Source organism: Limulus polyphemus, unplaced genomic scaffold (genome assembly GCF_000517525.1).
Source record: "Limulus polyphemus unplaced genomic scaffold, Limulus_polyphemus-2.1.2 Scaffold3485, whole genome shotgun sequence".
NCBI classification, from domain to species: domain Eukaryota; kingdom Metazoa; phylum Arthropoda; class Merostomata; order Xiphosura; family Limulidae; genus Limulus; species Limulus polyphemus.
Window position 1 is genome coordinate 33,863 of NW_013669095.1, and position 20,562 is coordinate 54,424.

The 20,562-nt window shown below is 33.5% G+C and overlaps 1 protein-coding gene across 3 annotated transcripts in view; it reads left to right on the plus strand.

Annotated features, from left to right (window-relative positions):
• The window catches only part of LOC106469436 (trafficking kinesin-binding protein 1-like), a 42,809-nt gene extending 25,050 nt beyond the window's left edge, over positions 1 to 17,759 (plus strand). For all 3 annotated transcript variants that reach the window (XM_022397951.1, XM_022397952.1, XM_022397953.1), the window contains exons 10-14: positions 393 to 673; positions 2,217 to 2,369; positions 3,411 to 3,513; positions 10,094 to 10,262; positions 12,015 to 17,759. In XM_022397951.1, coding sequence (XP_022253659.1) covers positions 393 to 673; positions 2,217 to 2,369; positions 3,411 to 3,513; positions 10,094 to 10,262; positions 12,015 to 12,653 — 1,345 coding nt within the window. In that variant the 3' untranslated portion in view covers positions 12,654 to 17,759. The remainder of the gene's footprint in view (positions 1 to 392; positions 674 to 2,216; positions 2,370 to 3,410; positions 3,514 to 10,093; positions 10,263 to 12,014) is intronic.
• The last annotated feature ends 2,803 nt before the right edge of the window (positions 17,760 to 20,562 follow it).

The following is a 20,562-nucleotide window of genomic DNA, read 5'->3' on the forward strand; positions in this document are numbered from 1 at the left end:
CTCTTACCGATGATGAGAGTCATTATTCGTAAGTACACTTACAAAAAAAAAAAACTCAATAAGATAACAGAATCTAACGAATTCATTCCTTTTGGTTTGGTAGTAGCATCTGACAATAGATTCATTGGTTTTGTTAGTAATGTGTTTGTCAGAGGGTCTCAAGCATAATAAAAAATACTTTATATGATCAAGATTAATTATCTGTACCTCAATGGGACATTCAATTTCACATAGTTATTAGTTAATGTGACATTTGGTAGCCAAATCTCTTTCTCAGAAGTACAATTTTGTGTTTTCTAATTTAATTCCCAGTTAAAATTTTATAAGTGTGGTGAAAAGTATGAAATATAAACTAGTGATCGAGTAACTTGTTTCTTTGGTCTTATTTTCAGTTCAGTCACTAGTCTAGGAAGACCAGGTGCTCCAGGATCGAGTGACTTTGACGCTGCTTTGTTTCGGTTAGATGTTCAAGGAGAACCAATTGCCTTGTCCCATATAGAGATGGAAGAAGATCAGATGGCTAAATCAGAGATGGATGAATATGAAATATCGGAATCAAATTATGATTGGTCTACCAACAATGATATGTTGTGTAGACTATGTATAGCATCTGGTCCGAGCAACCGTCACTACCACGTGCCTGAAAAATTGCAAATAATTAAACCACTAGAAGGTAAAAAACAAAAGCTTTGTAAGTTTTGTGTAAAAAATCGAATTTCACTTTGAAATGATTTAACAATGGTATTTTCAATAAGGACTTCCATAGAGCTAACATAATAAAATATATTAGTCAATATTTTTACTGGAAATAGAGGTTCAAAGACCGTATTATCTACCCATCACTTTGTGTAAATGTTTATTTATTCGGTCAATACTGGTTGTATATTCTATACAGTAATGTTAATAGTAAATATTATTCACAGGAAATAGAGGTTCAAAGACCGTATTATCTACCCATCACTTTGTGTAAATGTTTATTTTGTTCAGTCTATACTGTACATTGATGATAATTATTAAATAATTTGTTTTTCTTGATGAAAGTTCAACTAAAAAACTGATAATCACTAAGGTCCACCCGTGGGTCAGCAGTAAGTCTACGGACTTGTAATACTAAAATTCAGGGCGCGATTACACATGTTGAACTGAGCTCAGATAGCCAGCCTATTGTGTAGCTTTTCGCTAAAACAAAACAACCAGGATATTTTTTTTTCAGAATTTCACTTCCTAACGTATTGTAGTTTTTGATCCAAAGAAAAGGAAATAAATAATTTTAATTACAATTTTAAATGACACTTTTTCATATGATTTTTTTTATGTAACGAATTCATTTGTAAAATATAAGATGTGTGTGTGTGTGCAACCTAATTTCAAACGTGAAAAATCTCAGTTTTTTTCCTGTTAAATACAGTATAAAATATATTTCCCATGGTTTTTAAGCACTAGTTATTTTATAGCTCAGAAACAACGTGCTAAAACAATTGTATTCGAAAACACGTAGGTGTTAAAGCATTAAACATCATTTATTATTCTAATCAAATCAGTTAGCACATTTCTTTGTAGTGATTTATTGTAAACAAATCAGTTAATACATTTCGTTGCAGTGATTTATTGTAAACAAATCAGTTAGCACATTTCGTTGTAGTGATTTATTGTAAACAAATCAGTTAGCACATTTCGTTGTAGTGATTTATTGTAAACAAATCAGTTAGCACGTTTTGTTGTAGTGATTTATTGTAAACAAACCAGTTAGCACGTTTTGTTGTAGTGATTTATTGTAAACAAATCAGTTAGCACGTTTTGTTGTAGTGATTTATTGTAAACAAATCAGTTAGCACGTTTCGTTGTAGTGATTTATTGTAAACAAATCAGTTAGCACGTTTTGTTGTAGTGATTTATTGTAAACAAATCAGTTAGCACGTTTCGTTGTAGTGATTTATTGTAAACAAATCAGTTAGCACGTTTCGTTGTAGTGATTTATTGTAAACAAATCAGTAAGCACGTTTCGTTGTAGTGATTTATTGTAAACAAATCAGTAAGCACGTTTCGTTGTAGTGATTTATTGTAAACAAATCAGTTAGCACGTTTCGTTGTAGTGATTTATTGTACACAAATCAGTTAGCACGTTTCGTTGTAGTGATTTATTGTACACAAATCAGTTAGCACATTTCGTTGTAGTGGTTTATTCCTCTATCGCATTAAAGAGCTATTTTTTACAGGATCACAAACTCTTCATCACTGGAAAAGATTAGCCACTCCCCACCTTGGGGGGATCTTTGAAACAAGATCAGGGATACAGATAAAAGGAGCAGTTCATGTACCCGATCTAGAGCCAGAAAGTTTCACTTTAAGTGATTTGGAAGAAGATGAAGGTTAGCTTTTATTTTCCAAAACGTGACAACAAAAATGTTGATAATTACCTCTGATTTGGACCAATGTAGTTTTCTAGGCAGAAAGGTGTTAAATTATCTTGAGTTAAAAGTCACTACGTAGGACAATAGTAGAAATAATCAGACTGGTTGCATCACATAAGCTGACATAAAACATTAATCCCATGTTGCAATATTCCGGCACTTACAAAGCACTTTAACTTTCTTGTTGAGTGTGCATTTCAAAGGATCTTTTAGTTTTAACTTCATACCTTGTTTTATATAGGTTGCTACAGTATCACTCTACTTAAATCCTTGATCAACAAATAGGAAATAAAGATTTATTTTTTTTAGCTTAAGTTGGATAGAATGAGAAATAAAATATTAAAATTACTTTAAGTATCATGTTTCAGTTTTGACTGGATATTATCAAAAACCTGTTGCTTCATTTCGTACCTGCTCTAGCAGGTTAGAGATAACAAAATAACTTCTCGTACATGTGTATACCGGGATGGGATAGCTGGCATATAAACGCCAGAACTCAGCCCCGAAACTCAGAATTTATAGATAAAACTGTTCATGATCTTATGGCCTGTTTTCTACATATTTTTTTCTAGCATATTGTATTTTCCTGGAAAATTTAATTTCATTTTAAATTGGACAAAATGGATTTTTAAAGAAAGGATTTAGTGTCTAGTATACTCATAAAAGTTTTAGCACTGATTAGATTAAAGGGTTCACAAGAAAAGCATGATATTTTGTTTTACAAAAAACGTATACTGTCATAATATAATCCACTGTATAATTGAAATTCCATTTCAAGGTAACTAGCTGAAGTTTAAAAAATCTATGTTACAACAATAATATTTAGTTGGTAGATAAGAAAAAAAGCAAACAATTGAAAACCACTAAAAATCTGATCTTTTGTACCTATTTACTTAACTTAAAGGTTGGCTTAATAAACTAACGTAAAAATTTTAATGCACTATTCTTCTATGTTGATATCACTTTAACTCTTGGGCATTTCAATCTTTGTATATGTAGTGTACTACCAGACAGGAAAGGGTTTTGTACAAACTTCATCCACATTTACCTTCACTAATTCAACCATCATGTACCCCTTGAATCAGAACCAAGTGTTATCCAGGTAAGGGTGTTTATTATGGAAATCATGTTATCTCGTGATACTCGAAATTAAGTTAAGAATATGAAAAGTGAGATTTTGTTAATCTGAAAAAAATAAAATAAAAGTGAGACTGTAAAACTAAAAGGCAAATTGAGACTATAAAGCTGAAAATAATGTAAGCTGAGATTGTGAGTGTGTTTACTGAGAAATACTTTAAGCTGCTTAAGCTGCCATGTATCTACTGCTGCAAGTCTCAGTTTTCAGTTCCCTTGTTTGTGATAATAAAATATGAGAAGACTCTTCAGCTGTACCACTAAGCTTGTAAAGCACAGGGTATTTTTATTATCATTGCTTGAAAAGCAAGGTCCTAATTTCAGCTTTATCTTTAGATTAATTTCTAAAATTATTTGTTATTTATCATATCCAGTGTTTTTACTTTATTTTTAAAAAACTAGTTATTTGGTAACTTAAACAAAGCAACTTATCATTATGTATAGAGTAATTATAGATAGTTTCGCAGTTCAGAACATCATATCTCACAAATAGTATGGCAATGGAAAGTGAAATTGCATAAGGATGTTAAAGATATCAGGCGGATGCTAATGACACATTCGTTACATTTGACCTTGGGTAATCTAGCCTTGGATATCATCGAACATCTGGACGAGGGGTAACATTTGGATTGTAATACAGTTTTGTTTGGATTGCACCATTGATTCAAACATAGGGAGAACTGGTCAGTCAATTATGCTGAGTTTAAAGAAAAGGTCCAGAACGATTTGTGCCAAGTGCATACTAAGGCCTACCTTGCAATGATAACAGCAAATCAAGAGAACAAGGTCGTTGAGAGACTTCTTAGCAAAGTCGTGAGGCACTACCTGGTTATTAAAGACCTTGACAGAGGCAATTTCCGCTGGGTCTCAATATGAATTAATAACTTCAATCTAATCATTTGAGAGGGAAAACCTTTCAGTGACAGCTGTAGTGACTACACTCAGATAGATTGACCTACCCAAGTACCACCACTATGTTCAGCTACAGCTATACTGAAGGTTAACCTGCTACACAAACATCCTGGAACTACTATTTTCAAGTGAATTGGCAGGACTATCCGGGTCCAACCAGTGCCAAAGACGCCACTGCCTGGATCTCATTCAGGAGGGGAGGAGTGAAGCATCTGCTTTTATTGTGGACTGGTGAGGTACTAGTGGATGAAATTAAATGCCCATACTTTCTTGAGCATCAAAAAGAGTAGGACTATTCGTTCCAACTGATGGCTTGAATATGTTGAGCCATCAATCAACTATACCTGTATTGTGCCAAGCAGCAAAGTAGGCAAAGTTATTGGTACCACTTAACAGCTCATCAGATCCAGGACAATCAGCAGCAAGCAGTTGGATGCCCTCACATATGCTTTAAAAACTGAAGTCCAAGTTGGGTACAACCATTGACTTGGGTGAGTAGAGCTAACTGTTCCCATTGAAGAGTGTAATGGTAAGCCCAGCTCTCTCTCAGGGCCAAGTGGATCTTGTCATGTACTTTTAAAGATACAAGAATGAAAGGCTGAGCCTAGCCAGAACATTGGCAGACCTCCCAATATATCAAGCCCTTCAAATGAGACCACCACATCTATTGACCGTATTGTGGTAAATGGCAACAGGATAGATACTAGAGGAGAGGTAAGTCTCCAGCTCTGTCTAGAATGGAGGTTCATCTTCAGCGTCAGTTGTGAGATGGATGAATTATGGAAATTTTTGTCATCTATGCTTGTGCAACACAAGAACAGATGTTCAATGGGAAAGTCGTCCTATGATGGCCAGATTGCGTTCAGGCTGCACGAATGTATGTAGGAGAGGAAATAACAGTACCCCTGTATACACACGGATGTTCTGTGGTTCACTTCAGGCAAAGTCTAGTATGTTGGTAATGTGTAGGTAGCATTAGCAAGGATACTTCTGCCCAACAAGGGACGAATTCCCAATGTTGTTTTATAACTATGGGTGATCACCTATCCAATCTATGTTGGAATGGTTATAGAGGTATTGTGTGTAATGGAAGTAACTGATGCTTGTTATAATGTTAGTGTTGTATCTGTTGCACCATTGCTAAAGTAAATATATGGCTACCAATACATATTAAGTCGTTGGCTGAATATTACACAAAGAGTATAGATGTAGTGCAGCAAAAACAACTCAGTGCATTTTTAATGTATTTGAGGAACCAAGATAGCTGATTGGGCCAAACAACAGTAACGTAGCACAACACAGATAAAGACAATAATGCTGGCTTCCCTGAAGCGCTAGAGAGATTACTAGTGCTGAGATACAGCAGATATCAAAGGACAGAGTCATACAACCTTCAAAGTGTGCTTGGTCATCTTCATTAATGATTTTCAGGGGGAAGAAAGGTATGCTCTTTGTTAATTTTAGATTGGGGCATGGTGTAACTAGTTCTGATACCTTTCTAACATCTGGATACTGGAAAGTCAAGCTGAATGACGAGATCAGGCTTTAAACTGCTTTTAGCACAATAAATGGCTTGTATGAATGTTGCATCTGGTCTGTCTAACGTGGACACAACGTCTAAGAGGCCAATGGACCTTACATTGAAGGGACTTCAATGGGAGAGATATGGGGGTTTATATTAATGATGTATTGGTCTTTGGTCGTACTTTTAAGTCTGTGCCTGAAAACCTGGAAATCATATTCCAGCATCTAAATAAACCAGGCTTAAAACTGAAACCCTTAAAGTTTCTGATCATGCCATGACCAAATTAATAGTCTGCCGTTTCTTCCCTATCACATCATATTACAAATGATTTGTAGAATATATTCAATCATGGAGATTGTCTTAATATTTTAGTACAAGGAGTAGTATAAGATGCATGAATATGTGAGCTTGTGAGCGTTAATACTAGTAGTAGTCTCAAATTAACACCCAAGTGATAAAGTTGTAAGTCACATCATAGGAAGCACGAAACTTCTAATTGAAAGAAAGTTCCTAAGGAAACACAATAAAAATGTTGGTAGATCCTATTGTCAAAATAAAGGTTAGTTTTGTTTAACATAATTCAGCGTCTGTGTATAGGTTCAGATTTTACAGTAAGTGTTCTGTCCATTGTCACTGAAATAGCAGTAAAGTTTGGTTTGTTATGCATTTCGCGCAAAGCTACACGAGGGCTATGTGCGCTAGCCATCACTAATTTAGCAGTGGGAAGGCAGCTAGTCATCACCACCCACCGCCAACTCTTGGGCTACTCTTTTACCAACGAATAGTGGGATTGACCGTCATATTATAACGCCCCCACGGCTGAAAGGGCGAGCATATTTGGTGTGACGGGGAATCGAACTCGCCAACCGCAGATTGCGAGTCGAGCGCCCTAATCACCTGACCATGCCGAGCCAGCAATAAAGAGAAGCACGAATTTAAAAGGTATTGGTGAAGAGGAGACTCAATTGGGCTTGTGGACTGAGCAGTTCATGGGACCAGGCAGGGGCGTCGAGAACCAGCCCTGCCCCGGAGTCAGTAATATCATTGGGCCCTCCTCCATTATATTTATTAACTTTTGCTGATTTTTTCATAAATAAAATTTAGGTGACAATTTTCTTCATGAACCCAGTTGACCCCCTTGCTCTCCCCTTCTCGTCATCCCTTGGTCCAGAGACATGTTCTGCAGGCAGAGTGAGCACTTGTGAACCCTGTCGAAATATTGCTTGACCAAGGTGATTCGTATACTACTCAACCTGTAAAAGTTTTTCTTGGAGGAAAGTTATGGTTGTATGGAAACAATTACGAGCCTCTTTATACCTACACTCCTAGCCAACCTTTTGAGCAATTAGATTTCATTGACCATGCATTTTCAGTATGAACATTTGTAATTAAAGGTCACATTGTGGATGATTTTGACTATTTTGTTAATCAATAAGCCAATGGTATTTTCGTTTATTTTGTGCCAAATTCTCCAGTATCAATAATCTGCCAGGGAAGGAATAAGTTTCAATGACCAGAACTACAATCATGATTTACTGTTTGGTGAAGGCTTGGACTTTCCTACTAATCTAAAGACACTGAAAACTGGCCTGACTTTTTACTTGATAAACCACATGGATGAAAATGTTTTACTGATCGACATATTGGAAATAGGGATATAGTTAAGTCGATTTTTAGGTTAACTTTAAGGTTACTTGAACCCAGGTAGTACCATTCGCTAGTGGACTCACCTATATACCTGCATATCCTGAAACCTCACTGGACAAAGTATCTTTAGCAGTTCTGGAGGTCATCGAACAGAGTGCTCCCTCAACTCTAATGAAAATAAGCTTACAGACAGCATCAGGGCCATGGGTGTCCCCAACACCTTCAACAGTGGCAGTAAAAAGAGCCAAGGCGACATCTAAGCATTATAATCCTATACTTAGGTGTCTCAATAGAGGGTGTCTACTGAAAGCAAATTGAAAGCATCGAATATGCGTCTTTCTTGGTAGGACCGTTAAATACTGAAGCCAAATAAGACCTTCCGCGAGTTAATCTCCTCAATGAGCAGCTAAAATGCAGGGAAGTAGGAACAAGGCTCAACTAGTACCTACCACCATAGTGACAGAGACTCAGGTCTCCAAAAGATGGACCAACAACCTTAAGATCGAAATAATTGCATAGACCTCATTATCGGTTATAACACAACCCGTAGTAACTGCAAGGACTACCACCATCATGGACCACCTCATTTTGTAGCAGATCTCTGCATTTAAACGGAGTTGTCAATTTCCACACACTGATTGGAGGTCTGTGCCTTCTATAACTGTGAGGAGGATCAGCTTTGGCACAGGCCAATACTGCTATTGTGATGTGAAAAAGTCCACTGTTTATGTGCTAAGCTTACAGACACAAATAAGGCTCTGGCCAAAGCCTAACATATCATCCCGATGACAACAATGGCCACTCGCTAGACAACTGCCACATTAAAAGATTTGTTTTCAGGGTAGGGGTGTATGTTTTAACAGTGTTATTAAAAAAAATAATTTGATGTATTGTACATATGTCTGTACTTCTGTGTTTATGAGTGCGTATTATTTTCAGGATATTTTATTTAATAAGAATTATATATTTATTTATATATATTTATTTATATATTTTAGTGAAGTCCTGTTCAGTTATCATTGTTGAAGGGTTTGTTCTCTTATTTTGAATTTTATATTTTGTTTGACAGATTTAGAGTGTATTTCTTTATTGATTCACTATAAAGATCATTAATATATTTAACTCTATTCCTGCTGAATAGTAAATAGTTTTGTGTTAATGGGTTAATTTAATAAATATGAATGTACACGTGATAATACTGCTTGGTCTTATGTTAATTTTTATTAAAAGTTTTATATTATTATGGACTGAAATTTATTTTGTAGTGTGTTAGTATGTAATTATAGTCTAGTTTGAAGAGTTTTACGTGATTTTCTTTGTTAAAGGGTATTTCTCCTATATTTGTGTGGGCTTACACTTTTAAAGGATTTCTTTAGTATTACTGATCCTTTGTTAAATAGTTTTATTTATGTATTTTGATATATTTCTTTTTATGGGGGTTTACCTTTGTATGTGGTGTCAATGTTAAATGGTTTATTTTGTACTATTTTGATGTACAAAAGTTTTGATCATGTAGTAAATTTTTTGCTTAAGGGCACTGTGTTGTAATTTATTTATTTATTTTTTTGTTTAGGGACGTTTTGTTATAATTTTTAATGTATTTTTTGTTGCTGTTTAGGGAATTTTGTATTAAGTTTCTTTTACACCTTCTTTGTCAATGAGTTTGATGTCTGAGTGGGGTATAAGTATTTTTACGAACGAGATATATTAGCGTGGAGGAACACAAACGATTTGATCCAAAACAATTAAGCTGTATCTTTTGAAAACAATGTACCTTAATGTTGTCCTTCGTACAGCACTCACGAAATAAAACAAGAAAAACATGTTGATTACAAGCTAACACCAATTGAAAGGTGTGTGCGTGTGTTTATGTATAAATAAATCAAATAATACCAATTAACGTTTCATTGGATTTGTTTTACATGCTATTTTCAAGTCGTATCAAGCAAACGTGTTTGATATTTAAAAAATGGGTAGAAATTTATATGAAACAAATTCTAAGTAAATTTCAATGTACTTATTAAGCTTGTTTAATTATTTGTTTTTTGTAGTGATCATCGCTAGATAATAAAGCTGGAAAACATAGTGAATCCAAACTTTTGACAAATATTTCTAAAATTTATTTACAGAATCACGTAAAATTTAGATTATAATATTAATACCACGTAAAATTTAAATTATAATATTAATATTGTTTAATACAGCTGTTTTAGATTATATTCATTTAATTTTCTTAACTTTTAAAAATACGATGTGTTCAGTGCCTAATGTAAACTTAGTTTAAAGTGTTTTAAATTACTGAAAAAGCAAAGATAAATCACATATATATAGGTTGTAGTGAAGGTTTTTTAGCTGAAACTTTGAAACAGTATTTGTGTAAAACTTCATATATTTTTAATCATTTAAGATGTTAGAGTTTTTACTCTCATTTTGTTTAATTAGGCACTATTTATCCCATATATAGTTTTCCTGCATGCACGTCTCGAGAAGTTGAGAACAAAGAACAAGAGTCGATTGACATACAGCAGGCTCCTGACAGGAAAACTGATAACACAGAAACAGCTTTGAACAAAAAACTACAAGATCACAAAATTCACGCTATGTTACCCTTCTCAAAATCTTGTTCTAGAGAGGTGTGTTTTCATTGCATTACCCTTCAGTTTACTTATATTTACAATTAGAAGATAACCTTTAGAACTAGAAGAGTAATATTTCCTTTTTTGAGTGTCGGACCTTTTTACATTTGGTGAAAATATATCGAAGTCCAGTCCACGTAACGATAACAAATTAGTTTATTTCTTCCTACAAATATCTATACGTCGCTTGTACATTGTTGTAACTTGTAGGCTTAAGTTTACAAATGATTTTCAAAAGTGAATACCTTGCTAATGGTGCTACGACTAATGTAAAAATAAACTTACTTGTATAATTTCACGGCTAATCGATCGAGGAACTGAATATGCGCGATAATTAACATTGATAGAATGCTTCACTAAATGACTACCACTAAAAACAATCGTTTGACCCAATGCTTCTCGGATTCACTGCTATTTTCCGAATTGACTGGCCCAGTATATTTATATCTGATGTCTTGACAAAAGAGTTAGCACAAAGGATCGCATATAAAGTGTAATAAACTTAAAATAAGACCCAAAACTCGAGCGCTTTCGAATAGTTGACTATTCCTCTGAAGAATAGTTTTTATTTTAACTTTATATCTGATGTCATACTTCTAAATGTTCGTCGATGTCACTAATTTTACTGACGTCATCTAGAATATTTTAGGCCTACTTTTATAAACTTGCTTGATTTTAACGTCATGTGCCATCTAGCTAACATCTAAATTGAAACATTGAAAAAATAGCTTACAGCAAACTCAATGACGTGTCAATATTGATAAAGGAATTGAGCATTAAAATAACAAACACTAAGACCTCTAATAATGAAAATTTCATTAATATTCCTTGATTAGTGAAAAGTATTTCAATTATATGACAAATATTGTCAAGTTTAGAGTGTAACTTTAATTGGAATGGTATTTTCAAAAACGAAATAAAAGAACCAAAACAGTGCAAAAAGTTTGTATTCATAAAACCTTTGACAATACACCCTAGAGTTAGATAAACCCAGGAGAATTTTTCATGTATTGTAAAAAAAATCTTGAACTCCATCAAAATTTGGGTAGGCAGAGGTTAAAAAGTTACAAGGCTTTAAGGGAATAAGTTTAGGCTATTTCATTTTTCATCTAGATTTAGCACTAAAATTGTATCAATATATGAAACATTTTTTAAAAAAACATCACTAGATACGAGTTTCAAATCCGAAATGGGTAAATTAAAAGAAACGTGAGGAAAACAAAATTTATAGATTATTTATCACGAACGATAGGCCTATTATTTTCCAGTGCTTTACTAACTTTCAGTGTTTAAACTAAAACTCAGTATCTGTTTTACTGTACATCACAATTGTTTCCCAAGTTAATGCTTTATTTTATTTTTTTTTTCGTTTTATTATTCAGTAAGTTGAGTGCTTGCATAAATTATATTGGCTTAGATAATCTAGATATCGATGTGTAATTTAAAGAATATTCATATTATCACTTTCCTGCAATGCTGTGAATTTTATCAGACTTTCCTCTGCTTCGTTAGTGTCTATCATTTATCATCTCAGAACAAAAATACTAAAAGTTGAGGTTTATGGATAATGTTACTGAACGAGACAATTGTATTTGGATATCCTTGTAATATGTTTATTTCATGAGCTATCTGATCGCAAAATATTTGAGAAAGATCTTGCAGTTAGAAAGCTCAACTGTTCAAGTTATTTCGATCCGTCAGCAAACTTACTGTTTATAACTGATAAACAATATTACAAATTTTCACTAGGTGCCAGAACCAGGCCTGTGCAATTCCACTTTTACACCAGTTTTTCCACGATCTGTATTGTTTCCTACCATGATGACCTACAATACAGGAACTGTCAACTGGAAACCTACTCAAAAGAGCAGCACTCCAACCACCATTGTTCACATCACTCGTACCACTCCCACTCCTGCCATTCTTAACACTGTATTCCCTGTCTTATCTCCTGTGGAACTGATGGAGAGCCTAAATACTGTTGGAACGACAAAGAAGCATATACCAGCTATCAGCACTAGTGACATATCAAGATGCTACATTCCACGTTTTCCTGCTTCTTTTAGTTTAACTACTCTTTCAGAGAGTTCACCTTTAACCTTGACAAGCAGACAGAAAGGTGAGAAACGAGATTTGTACACGCAAAAAAATGTTTCTTCAAACATGGATGCTGAAGATCAGAAGCCAGAAGCTAGTTGTAAACATCAGGATAAGCAAAACACAATGTATTATTGTCACACTTGGAGTAAAGTCCAACCTGCAATTTCTAGAAATATCTACCCTTTTTGTGTAAGTCCTATATTCCCAATCCATAGTCTAGGGATTGGAGAATCTAATTTGGATTCCCTTAATATGTTTTACATCCTGAGAAAGGGTGGTTTCATATAAGTATTTACTCCTTAAACAACCAGATAAACCAGACATTGAATAAGTGCTGTTAACAGTCGCACAGCGAGAACTTGTAAGTAAACTGACTCTCCATTACTCCTCGTTTAAATTAGTACCAAATAGAGAACATATCAAAAACTGAACATTATCTACAGGTACTACAAAAAAGGAGAGAACATTCTGAACTCCATGGTATACTTTGTACTAGGACTAAGGTAACCTATAACAACAGGTACTACCAGAAAAAAAGAAAAACAGAGAGAGAAAACAATCTAACTCCATAGTATACTTTGTACTAGGACTAATGTAACCTATAACAACAGGTACTACAACAAAAAAGAGAAAACAATATTAACTCCATAATATACTTTGTACTAGGACTAAGGTAACCTATAACACAAAATCAAAAGTTTGTTTGGCTAACAACATTAATTATTATGATCAATGGCGTTTCTATGATTTTTTTTATGTGGGGAATAAGGGGCAAAGAGTTGCTTTGTAGGGGCAGAAGAAATTAATACTTTAATGTCAGTGTGAGTCACAATATAAAGGATTTAAAAATCTTTATAAAAACTATCTTGGATGGGGGCCGCTGAAAACACAGCTTTCCAATGGGGATCTGCCCATCATGGCACTCCGGTAGACATGCCCCTGATTATAGTGATGCTAACACTATCACAGTTGTTTCATAATATTATGCTAAAGTAAAGTAAAGGAAATATATAAAAGCATTAGTATATAATGAGATGAACATGAATTAATTAACATTTTGCAACTAGTGAATGTTAAAATGTTCTGTCCCTGGAAATGTACATTTGTTTTGTTATAAATAATCATAACAACACTAATATAATTGTGTATGTCAGCATGTAATAAAATAGATAAAAGTTCCTATTAAATTTCACAAGGAGTTAAATATTCTTTGATGTTCTTAAGACATAAAAATACATTATGGTTCATAAGTACTTGAATATTGTACAAACATAGAGCTGTGAGATGTGGACCAAAATATTTTTTATTATGAACTTTTTCTTAAGATTAGATGCTGGTATTTGTGAAATATGTACTTAATATTAGATCCTGGTATCTGTGAGATATGTAGTTAATATTAGATCATGGTATCTGTGAGATATGTAGTTAATATTAGATCATGGTATCTGTGAGATATGTGGTTAATATTAGATCCTGGTATCTGTGAGATATGTGGTTAATATTAGATCCTGGTATCTGTGAGATATGTGGTTAATATTAGATCCTGGTATCTGTGAGATATGTGGTTAATATTAGATCCTGGTATCTGTGAGATATGTGGTTAATATTAGATCCTGGTATCTGTGAGATATGCGGTTAATATTAGATTCTGGTATCTGTGAGATATGTAGTTAATATTAGATCCTGGTATCTGTGAGATATGTAGTTAATATTAGATCCTGGTATCTGTGAGATATGTGGTTAATATTAGATCCTGGTATCTGTGAGATATGTGGTTAATATTAGATCCTGGTATCTGTGAGATATGTGGTTAATATTAGATCCTGGTATCTGTGAGATATGTGGTTAATATTAGATCCTGGTATCTGTGAGATATGTGGTTAATATTAGATCCTGGTATCTGTGAGATATGTGGTTAATATTAGATCCTGGTATCTGTGAGATATCTGGTTAAGATTAGACCCTGTCATTTGTAAGATATCTGGTTAAGATTAGACCCTGCCATTTGTAAGATATCTGATTAATATTAGAACCTGGAATCTGTAAAATGTCTAAAAACAGCATTTACATTTGTGTTTCAAAACAAGAGTTTTGGTATTAGAACCCTAGTATATTAGACTATTTTTAATCTTTCAATGGTGCTAAATGGGAAAAAAGCAATTTTTCATTACTCAAGAAATGGAGATAGTCAACTTTGTCAGTCAATTTATAATAACTTAGTCTATGGCTCGGAGTATGTCATACATCATGGTCTTTCACCCCTCGCGTTGATGCGGCAGTAAGCTTGAGTGCTTATAAAGCTAAAATGTGGAGTTTGATCCCTGTGTTGAGCACAATGCATTTTTCTATTTAAAAACCAAGAACTCAATTGTATTCTATGACAGTTTGGGTTGTAGTTTTTGTAAGTACAACTTATCTTATTTGCTACTGTATATTTATCACTTCCCTTTTTTGTGAATTTTTTCTTCCCATAGTAGCTTCAGGAAGAGTGTCATTATGTAACAAAATCTTTCAATAATCCTCATACTTTTATGGCGAATTTTTTGGGCCAACAGTGCACAACAAATATGAAAGGTTTTATAAATAATAACCTTGAACCATTTCAACTAATACAGATGATCAGCATTTTGACTGTAATACTTATTCTCTTGTATCTCAAAGATTAATTTCAAGTAACGAAAAACATATTGCCTTTTGTTTCTCAGGGGATAATCTCCCTTAAAGTATAAATTGCCTTTTTTAAAGGCTAATAGTATATTTCAGTGTTCTATTTTTTAAGTATTTACCCTTATTATTATCTTATTTACTAGTTACATGGTTTATAAACATTTAAGAGGACTTGTAAACATTTTCTAAACAAACACTTCAAACATATTTCCTGGGTTTGTAAATGTCTTATTAAGAACAGTAGATGCAGTTTCGAGAACGTAGGAAACAGCAAAGGGTTAGAGACTCTTACCACACTCGTACAAATACTAGTAGTGTTAGGGTTTCGCCTGGAACTTATAATGTGACCAACTTTATGAAATGTTTATTATCCTTGTTCTGAGCAGCTAGGAAAATATGAATCAAAAGAAAAATCATTTGGTTACACGGATTTAAAAGGATGGCTTAAATTTTACAATATTTAGTTAATATTGAGCTTTAAGCTTTCTTAAATTGTCGATACAGTATAGTTTCACGTCCAATAAGGTTTTGATGATTAGTATAATTATGATATTTGTTCAAAAGAAATGGTTAATATGTACTTAACTGTTAAATATAACGAGATTTCATTGGCCATTCTTTACATTTAACGTTAAACGTTTTATCGTAATTATTATAAAGATCTGTGAGATATATAAAGAAAAATGATTACAAAAAAATCCCCTAGACAGACAAAACGAAGGATATTTTATTTATGTTATGTTTACGATGTCTTCTTTTTATACCTAAAAATATGTATATAAGCGAATTCCGAAACGTTATTGTCGAAATGATGCAAAGTATATTAAGTGATACTTGGTGAAAACGCATGCTATTAACCAAAGAGCTAGTCACCTATATCTATACTAGTTCAAAATAAAACACATGGAACATTTAAAACTCCTTTAATCTGGTACAATCAAGGCATTGTTACCGTTACATCGTGCTTCCAGACTTATGTAAGATGTTTGATTCAAATATAGCGAAATGGAAGCTACAGGTTCTATATCACTGTTCCCCAAATTTCACCCTGAAGTTTACTTGCGATTCTTATTTTAAATGCATGCATAACATCTAAAACTCCTTCATCACGGAGAGACAAAACTTAAGCCTTTTAGTATTAAGGAGCTAAATAGTCTTACACTTGATTTTCAGTTTCAAGAATTAATTACGAATTGTCTAGTGTTATGTGTTTGAAATTTGATTGAAACTTTTAATGCTCTACTGTTAGGATAGTATACTGCCGAGAATTCCAGCCTAAATCCCGGGCAGGGAAGCTTAGCTGTTTTCACACCAAACCAATAACCGTTCCATCCCCGAGGACCATCTATGCTGAAAAGATGGTAAATTTAAAGCACTTAGTATACATACTGTGTATTTGCGTGGGTTTATTATTTGGTTTTTATTATCTGTTATAAGTTTGTGAACCCAGCTTCGTTAAATAGAGTAATATTATAACGGGGAAAGGACTCTGTCGTTAAATACACATCTACTGTTTTTAACATTGTATTCTGCTAGTGTCAACGTTGATGATCGATGTGAGTGTAAGGTGAACTGGGTGTGACGTTTACCTTAGAATAATTATATTATACTATTAGTTCAGTTGATAGAGCATAAATAAGAGAATACTTATGAGCGCTTGGCTATCTTCAAAGCCTAAGGTTAGTTCCCATTATATCTATTTTGGCTTAGTTACTGTTAATATATAATATTGTCATTAAAATGCTGATCAGAGTATATCACCTTGGAAGTTTTGATGGTTTTTTTTGGGGGGCTGATGTAAAAGGATCCAGAAGCAAAGGTTTCAATACCTCCCCCCCCAAATTCATCTAATTTTTAACAACATGATATCACAAATATTTTGCTATAAACGTCGCAACGTTTAAATAAATTTACTCGTATATATATATATATATATTTTTTTTTTTCTCTCAAGTCTAGGAAATATTTCATACAGCCCACACTAGATGGCGAAAGACAACTTAAAATATCACTGATCTTTTCGTCTTGTTAATGAGCACAAATTACTACTTGAAACTTCATTTTATTTTAAAAAACATCAATGATAGTACCTTACGTCTGAAGTAGAATATTTATTTTATGTTACAGTACGAGTACTCGATATATTATGATAATTTTGTTTTTACTTTTATAGTGGTGGCGGTATACGAATTAAAATATATAACTTGGAGGTATATATACGTTTTGTAAATCTACTTGATAATTATAATATTTTATATAAGATAGTCACGTATCACGAGTTTTATGGTATAAATTGTAACTTCATTGGGTATAAGTTTGGTTATCAAAATCAGTCGAACTTTCATGGGTTAGATCTTTCGTTCGGCGAAATGGATATTAAATTTTTTCCACATGTTGCATGATAACAAATAGGGTGTTTTATAAAATGGTTTATGGGAAATTGGCACTTGTAAAAAAAATTTCCACTGATACTGAACCACTAGCTTTATCCCGAGAAAGTAAAAATTCCAATAAGCCATGTATAAAACTAACCTCTATTTTTATCACGCAGAAATATTAGCAGTGCCGTTTCGATTGAAGTAGACAGTTGTACGACTTATGATGTGTGATATTTATGAGTTGAATTAGAGAACTGACAGAATTGCATTATGTATATTGTTTATGTATTACACATTTAATGAAGACTGTAAAGTTAAATATTAAAAATATCTGAATTTGACCCTTCAATCTGTAATTTGAAATTTCATTAGTTTTCGATATAACAATTCTTTATAACTTCATTTATTTGATTATTTAATTTTATTAAATGCATTGGTTACCTTCTACGCTATTAATATAACACAACTCGTCAAATAGATAAATATTACAGATTTGTTAAACTTGTTGTAGCTTCGAATTGGATACATTGTAATGACTTAATATCCCAGTATTTGTCGTATGATTAACTTACAAATATTTCACGTGTGTTATTGCATGTTTTATACATTTTGTTAATTTTTTTCTGTAGGGAACTATTACAGAACTTTAACATTTTGTTTAATGTTTGTTTTCCAGGATATTAATAATTCAGAGGTGGATCGAAATGTATAAGAAATATATTCTAATAAATTAATAATGTTCCTGTCTGTATTAGAAATTGATGGCAAAAAAAAAAAGAGTGAAAAGTAAAGAAGAAATATCTCATCTAACGTAATAATTGGATTTAATTTAAATCAACACAAGAATCAAAAAGCTAAAACTAACAATTAGTGAAAACAAATAACAAGAAAAACTGAAATTCAAACCAATTATATCTTAAAATACAAAACTTGATATTCTACAATAAATGTCGAAATCCTAAGCTAGTATATTTCATAACCGCACATTTTCTGATAGAATGCAGGAGTTGAGTATGTTATATTAGTGTTTTTGGAGCCTAAGCCTACCCGTCGTTACAATCCATGTCGCTACCTACGGTCATGCTCTATCTGGGTACCGTGCATCTTGACAATAGCCCTGCAGCGTCGCTTCCATTGCAAAAGGCTTTTTCGTAAGGTTGTAATATCCAAAACATAATCCTCTTCCCTGCAGGCTTTCCAGTAGTCATTAAGTGTATATGGGTGACGGTTTCAACAGTCTGATCGCACAGAAATCCATAGTTGATGCGACTTGACGTCTGGAATAGCATGAATATCAATTTCTTTCTCCAGCTGCTTGATGTATACGACGGTTGAATGAATATGTCGTGGAAGCAACTTGTGTTGCATTTCCAAACGGAAATCCTTCTTGATTATGTTGCGTACTATTACCGGAGATACAAGCTCTTACTAAAAGCGATCAATTTTCGATGGCATCACATTGACTACAAAACGTCAAAGAATGTCAAAATGTAGTCCTGATAATGTTACTCCATCTCGACTTTATGTTGGCTATGATTGCCACGTGATATACTGACTTGAATATTCAAAATCGTTTTAATGTACAAATACGACGCTAATAATAGGCTAATCTTGATTTTCAGATAGACTATTATATCATTATGTTATGGCCGACCGTGGCCTAGTAACTAGTGTGCTTGGACTGTAAATCCAAGGGTTCATGATTCGCGGCTCGTCGCTGCAAAAATTCGCTTCGCCATTTCGGTCCGTGGGTACACTACAAGAATGTGGGTCAAATTCCCCTATTCGATCAGACAAAAGTAGTCGAACGGATGGCGGTGGGAGCTGTTGACTTTCTGCGTCTTCTTTAGCCTATCAATTCAAAGTCGGAGATGTCTATGCGCAGATAGTTTTCTGTGTAGCTTTGCACAACTATTCGAAACACATCAACCTTTCTTTCACGAAAATATCCCGATACTTAAATGCTACACAAGATTGTATTGCTAGTTAACCTGATAGAACTATCCCACTCTAAACGGCAAATTAAAGAAATACTTGTTTGATCCGAGGATGTGTGCTTTAATAGTTTTTACAGTGCTATGACAGATCAGTTTTCTTGATCTCCTTGACTGTCGAATATTAGACTTTAGGTTTAGCAGATTTCTCTTGGTTCAGATTAAAACTATTTGGTAATAACTGGAGTTGCTTGTTGTTGTTCTGTTGGTTGGTTTTAGCGAAAATCTACACATAGGCTATCTGTGCTCTGTCCACCACGGAGAATCGAACTCCAAATCTTAATGTTGTAAGTCCGTAAACTTACCGCTAACCTACTAGGGGACATGGACCTGTTAAAATATACAAGTTGCATGATTATTTTGTTGGGAGTGTAAACATATGATCATTGAGAAAATCTAGGGAGCAGTCAATGGTACCAAACAATTATAATTCCATTTTTGTAAAATATGAATTGGAGTGTGACTAATAAAACGAGTATGCCTAATAAAAGAAAGGTGCCGGGTTTTAAGGTAAATGATACAGAAGAAAACAAGTGAAATGTATTTTGATTCCCTACACTACGAGGGTTTCTTAATGCATAAGTGGGAAAGTGGGAAACGTTTCTAAGAATAAACAACCTAAGCCTATAACAAGAGCTCCTGTCATCTGCTGTGAAGTGGGGAATGTTTCCATGAATAACAATCTTCTGAGGCATGATATTAGTCTCAGTAATAGTTTCAATAAATCTTTGATCTCGGTAAACAAAGTTTACTGCTGTCATATTTCCTTATAATCTGCAGAACTATCACCAGGACAGAAAATGAAAAATGAGATTCAAGATAGCGCTACAATAAAATATTTTTTCATAAACCCTAAAAGCATGATATCCCTGCTTGTCGAAACAATTGTTAGTTTTGACAACATTTGACGTCATCTCATTTTGAGACTTTGTGAAATAACTTCTACCAGAAGTGCTGTACAATAATAATCATAATTAATAATAAATAATCTTGTTTATGAGTAACAGGTAAACTACAAAAAACTTCTATGAGCACTCTGCACTACGTCATCAGTATGCTACAGACTATTTCGATTTGAACATTTTGTGAACATTATCGGCAACAAATTCAGAAAGTCAATTAGAAAATCTTTTAAAGTTAGACGATTAATTAAAATTA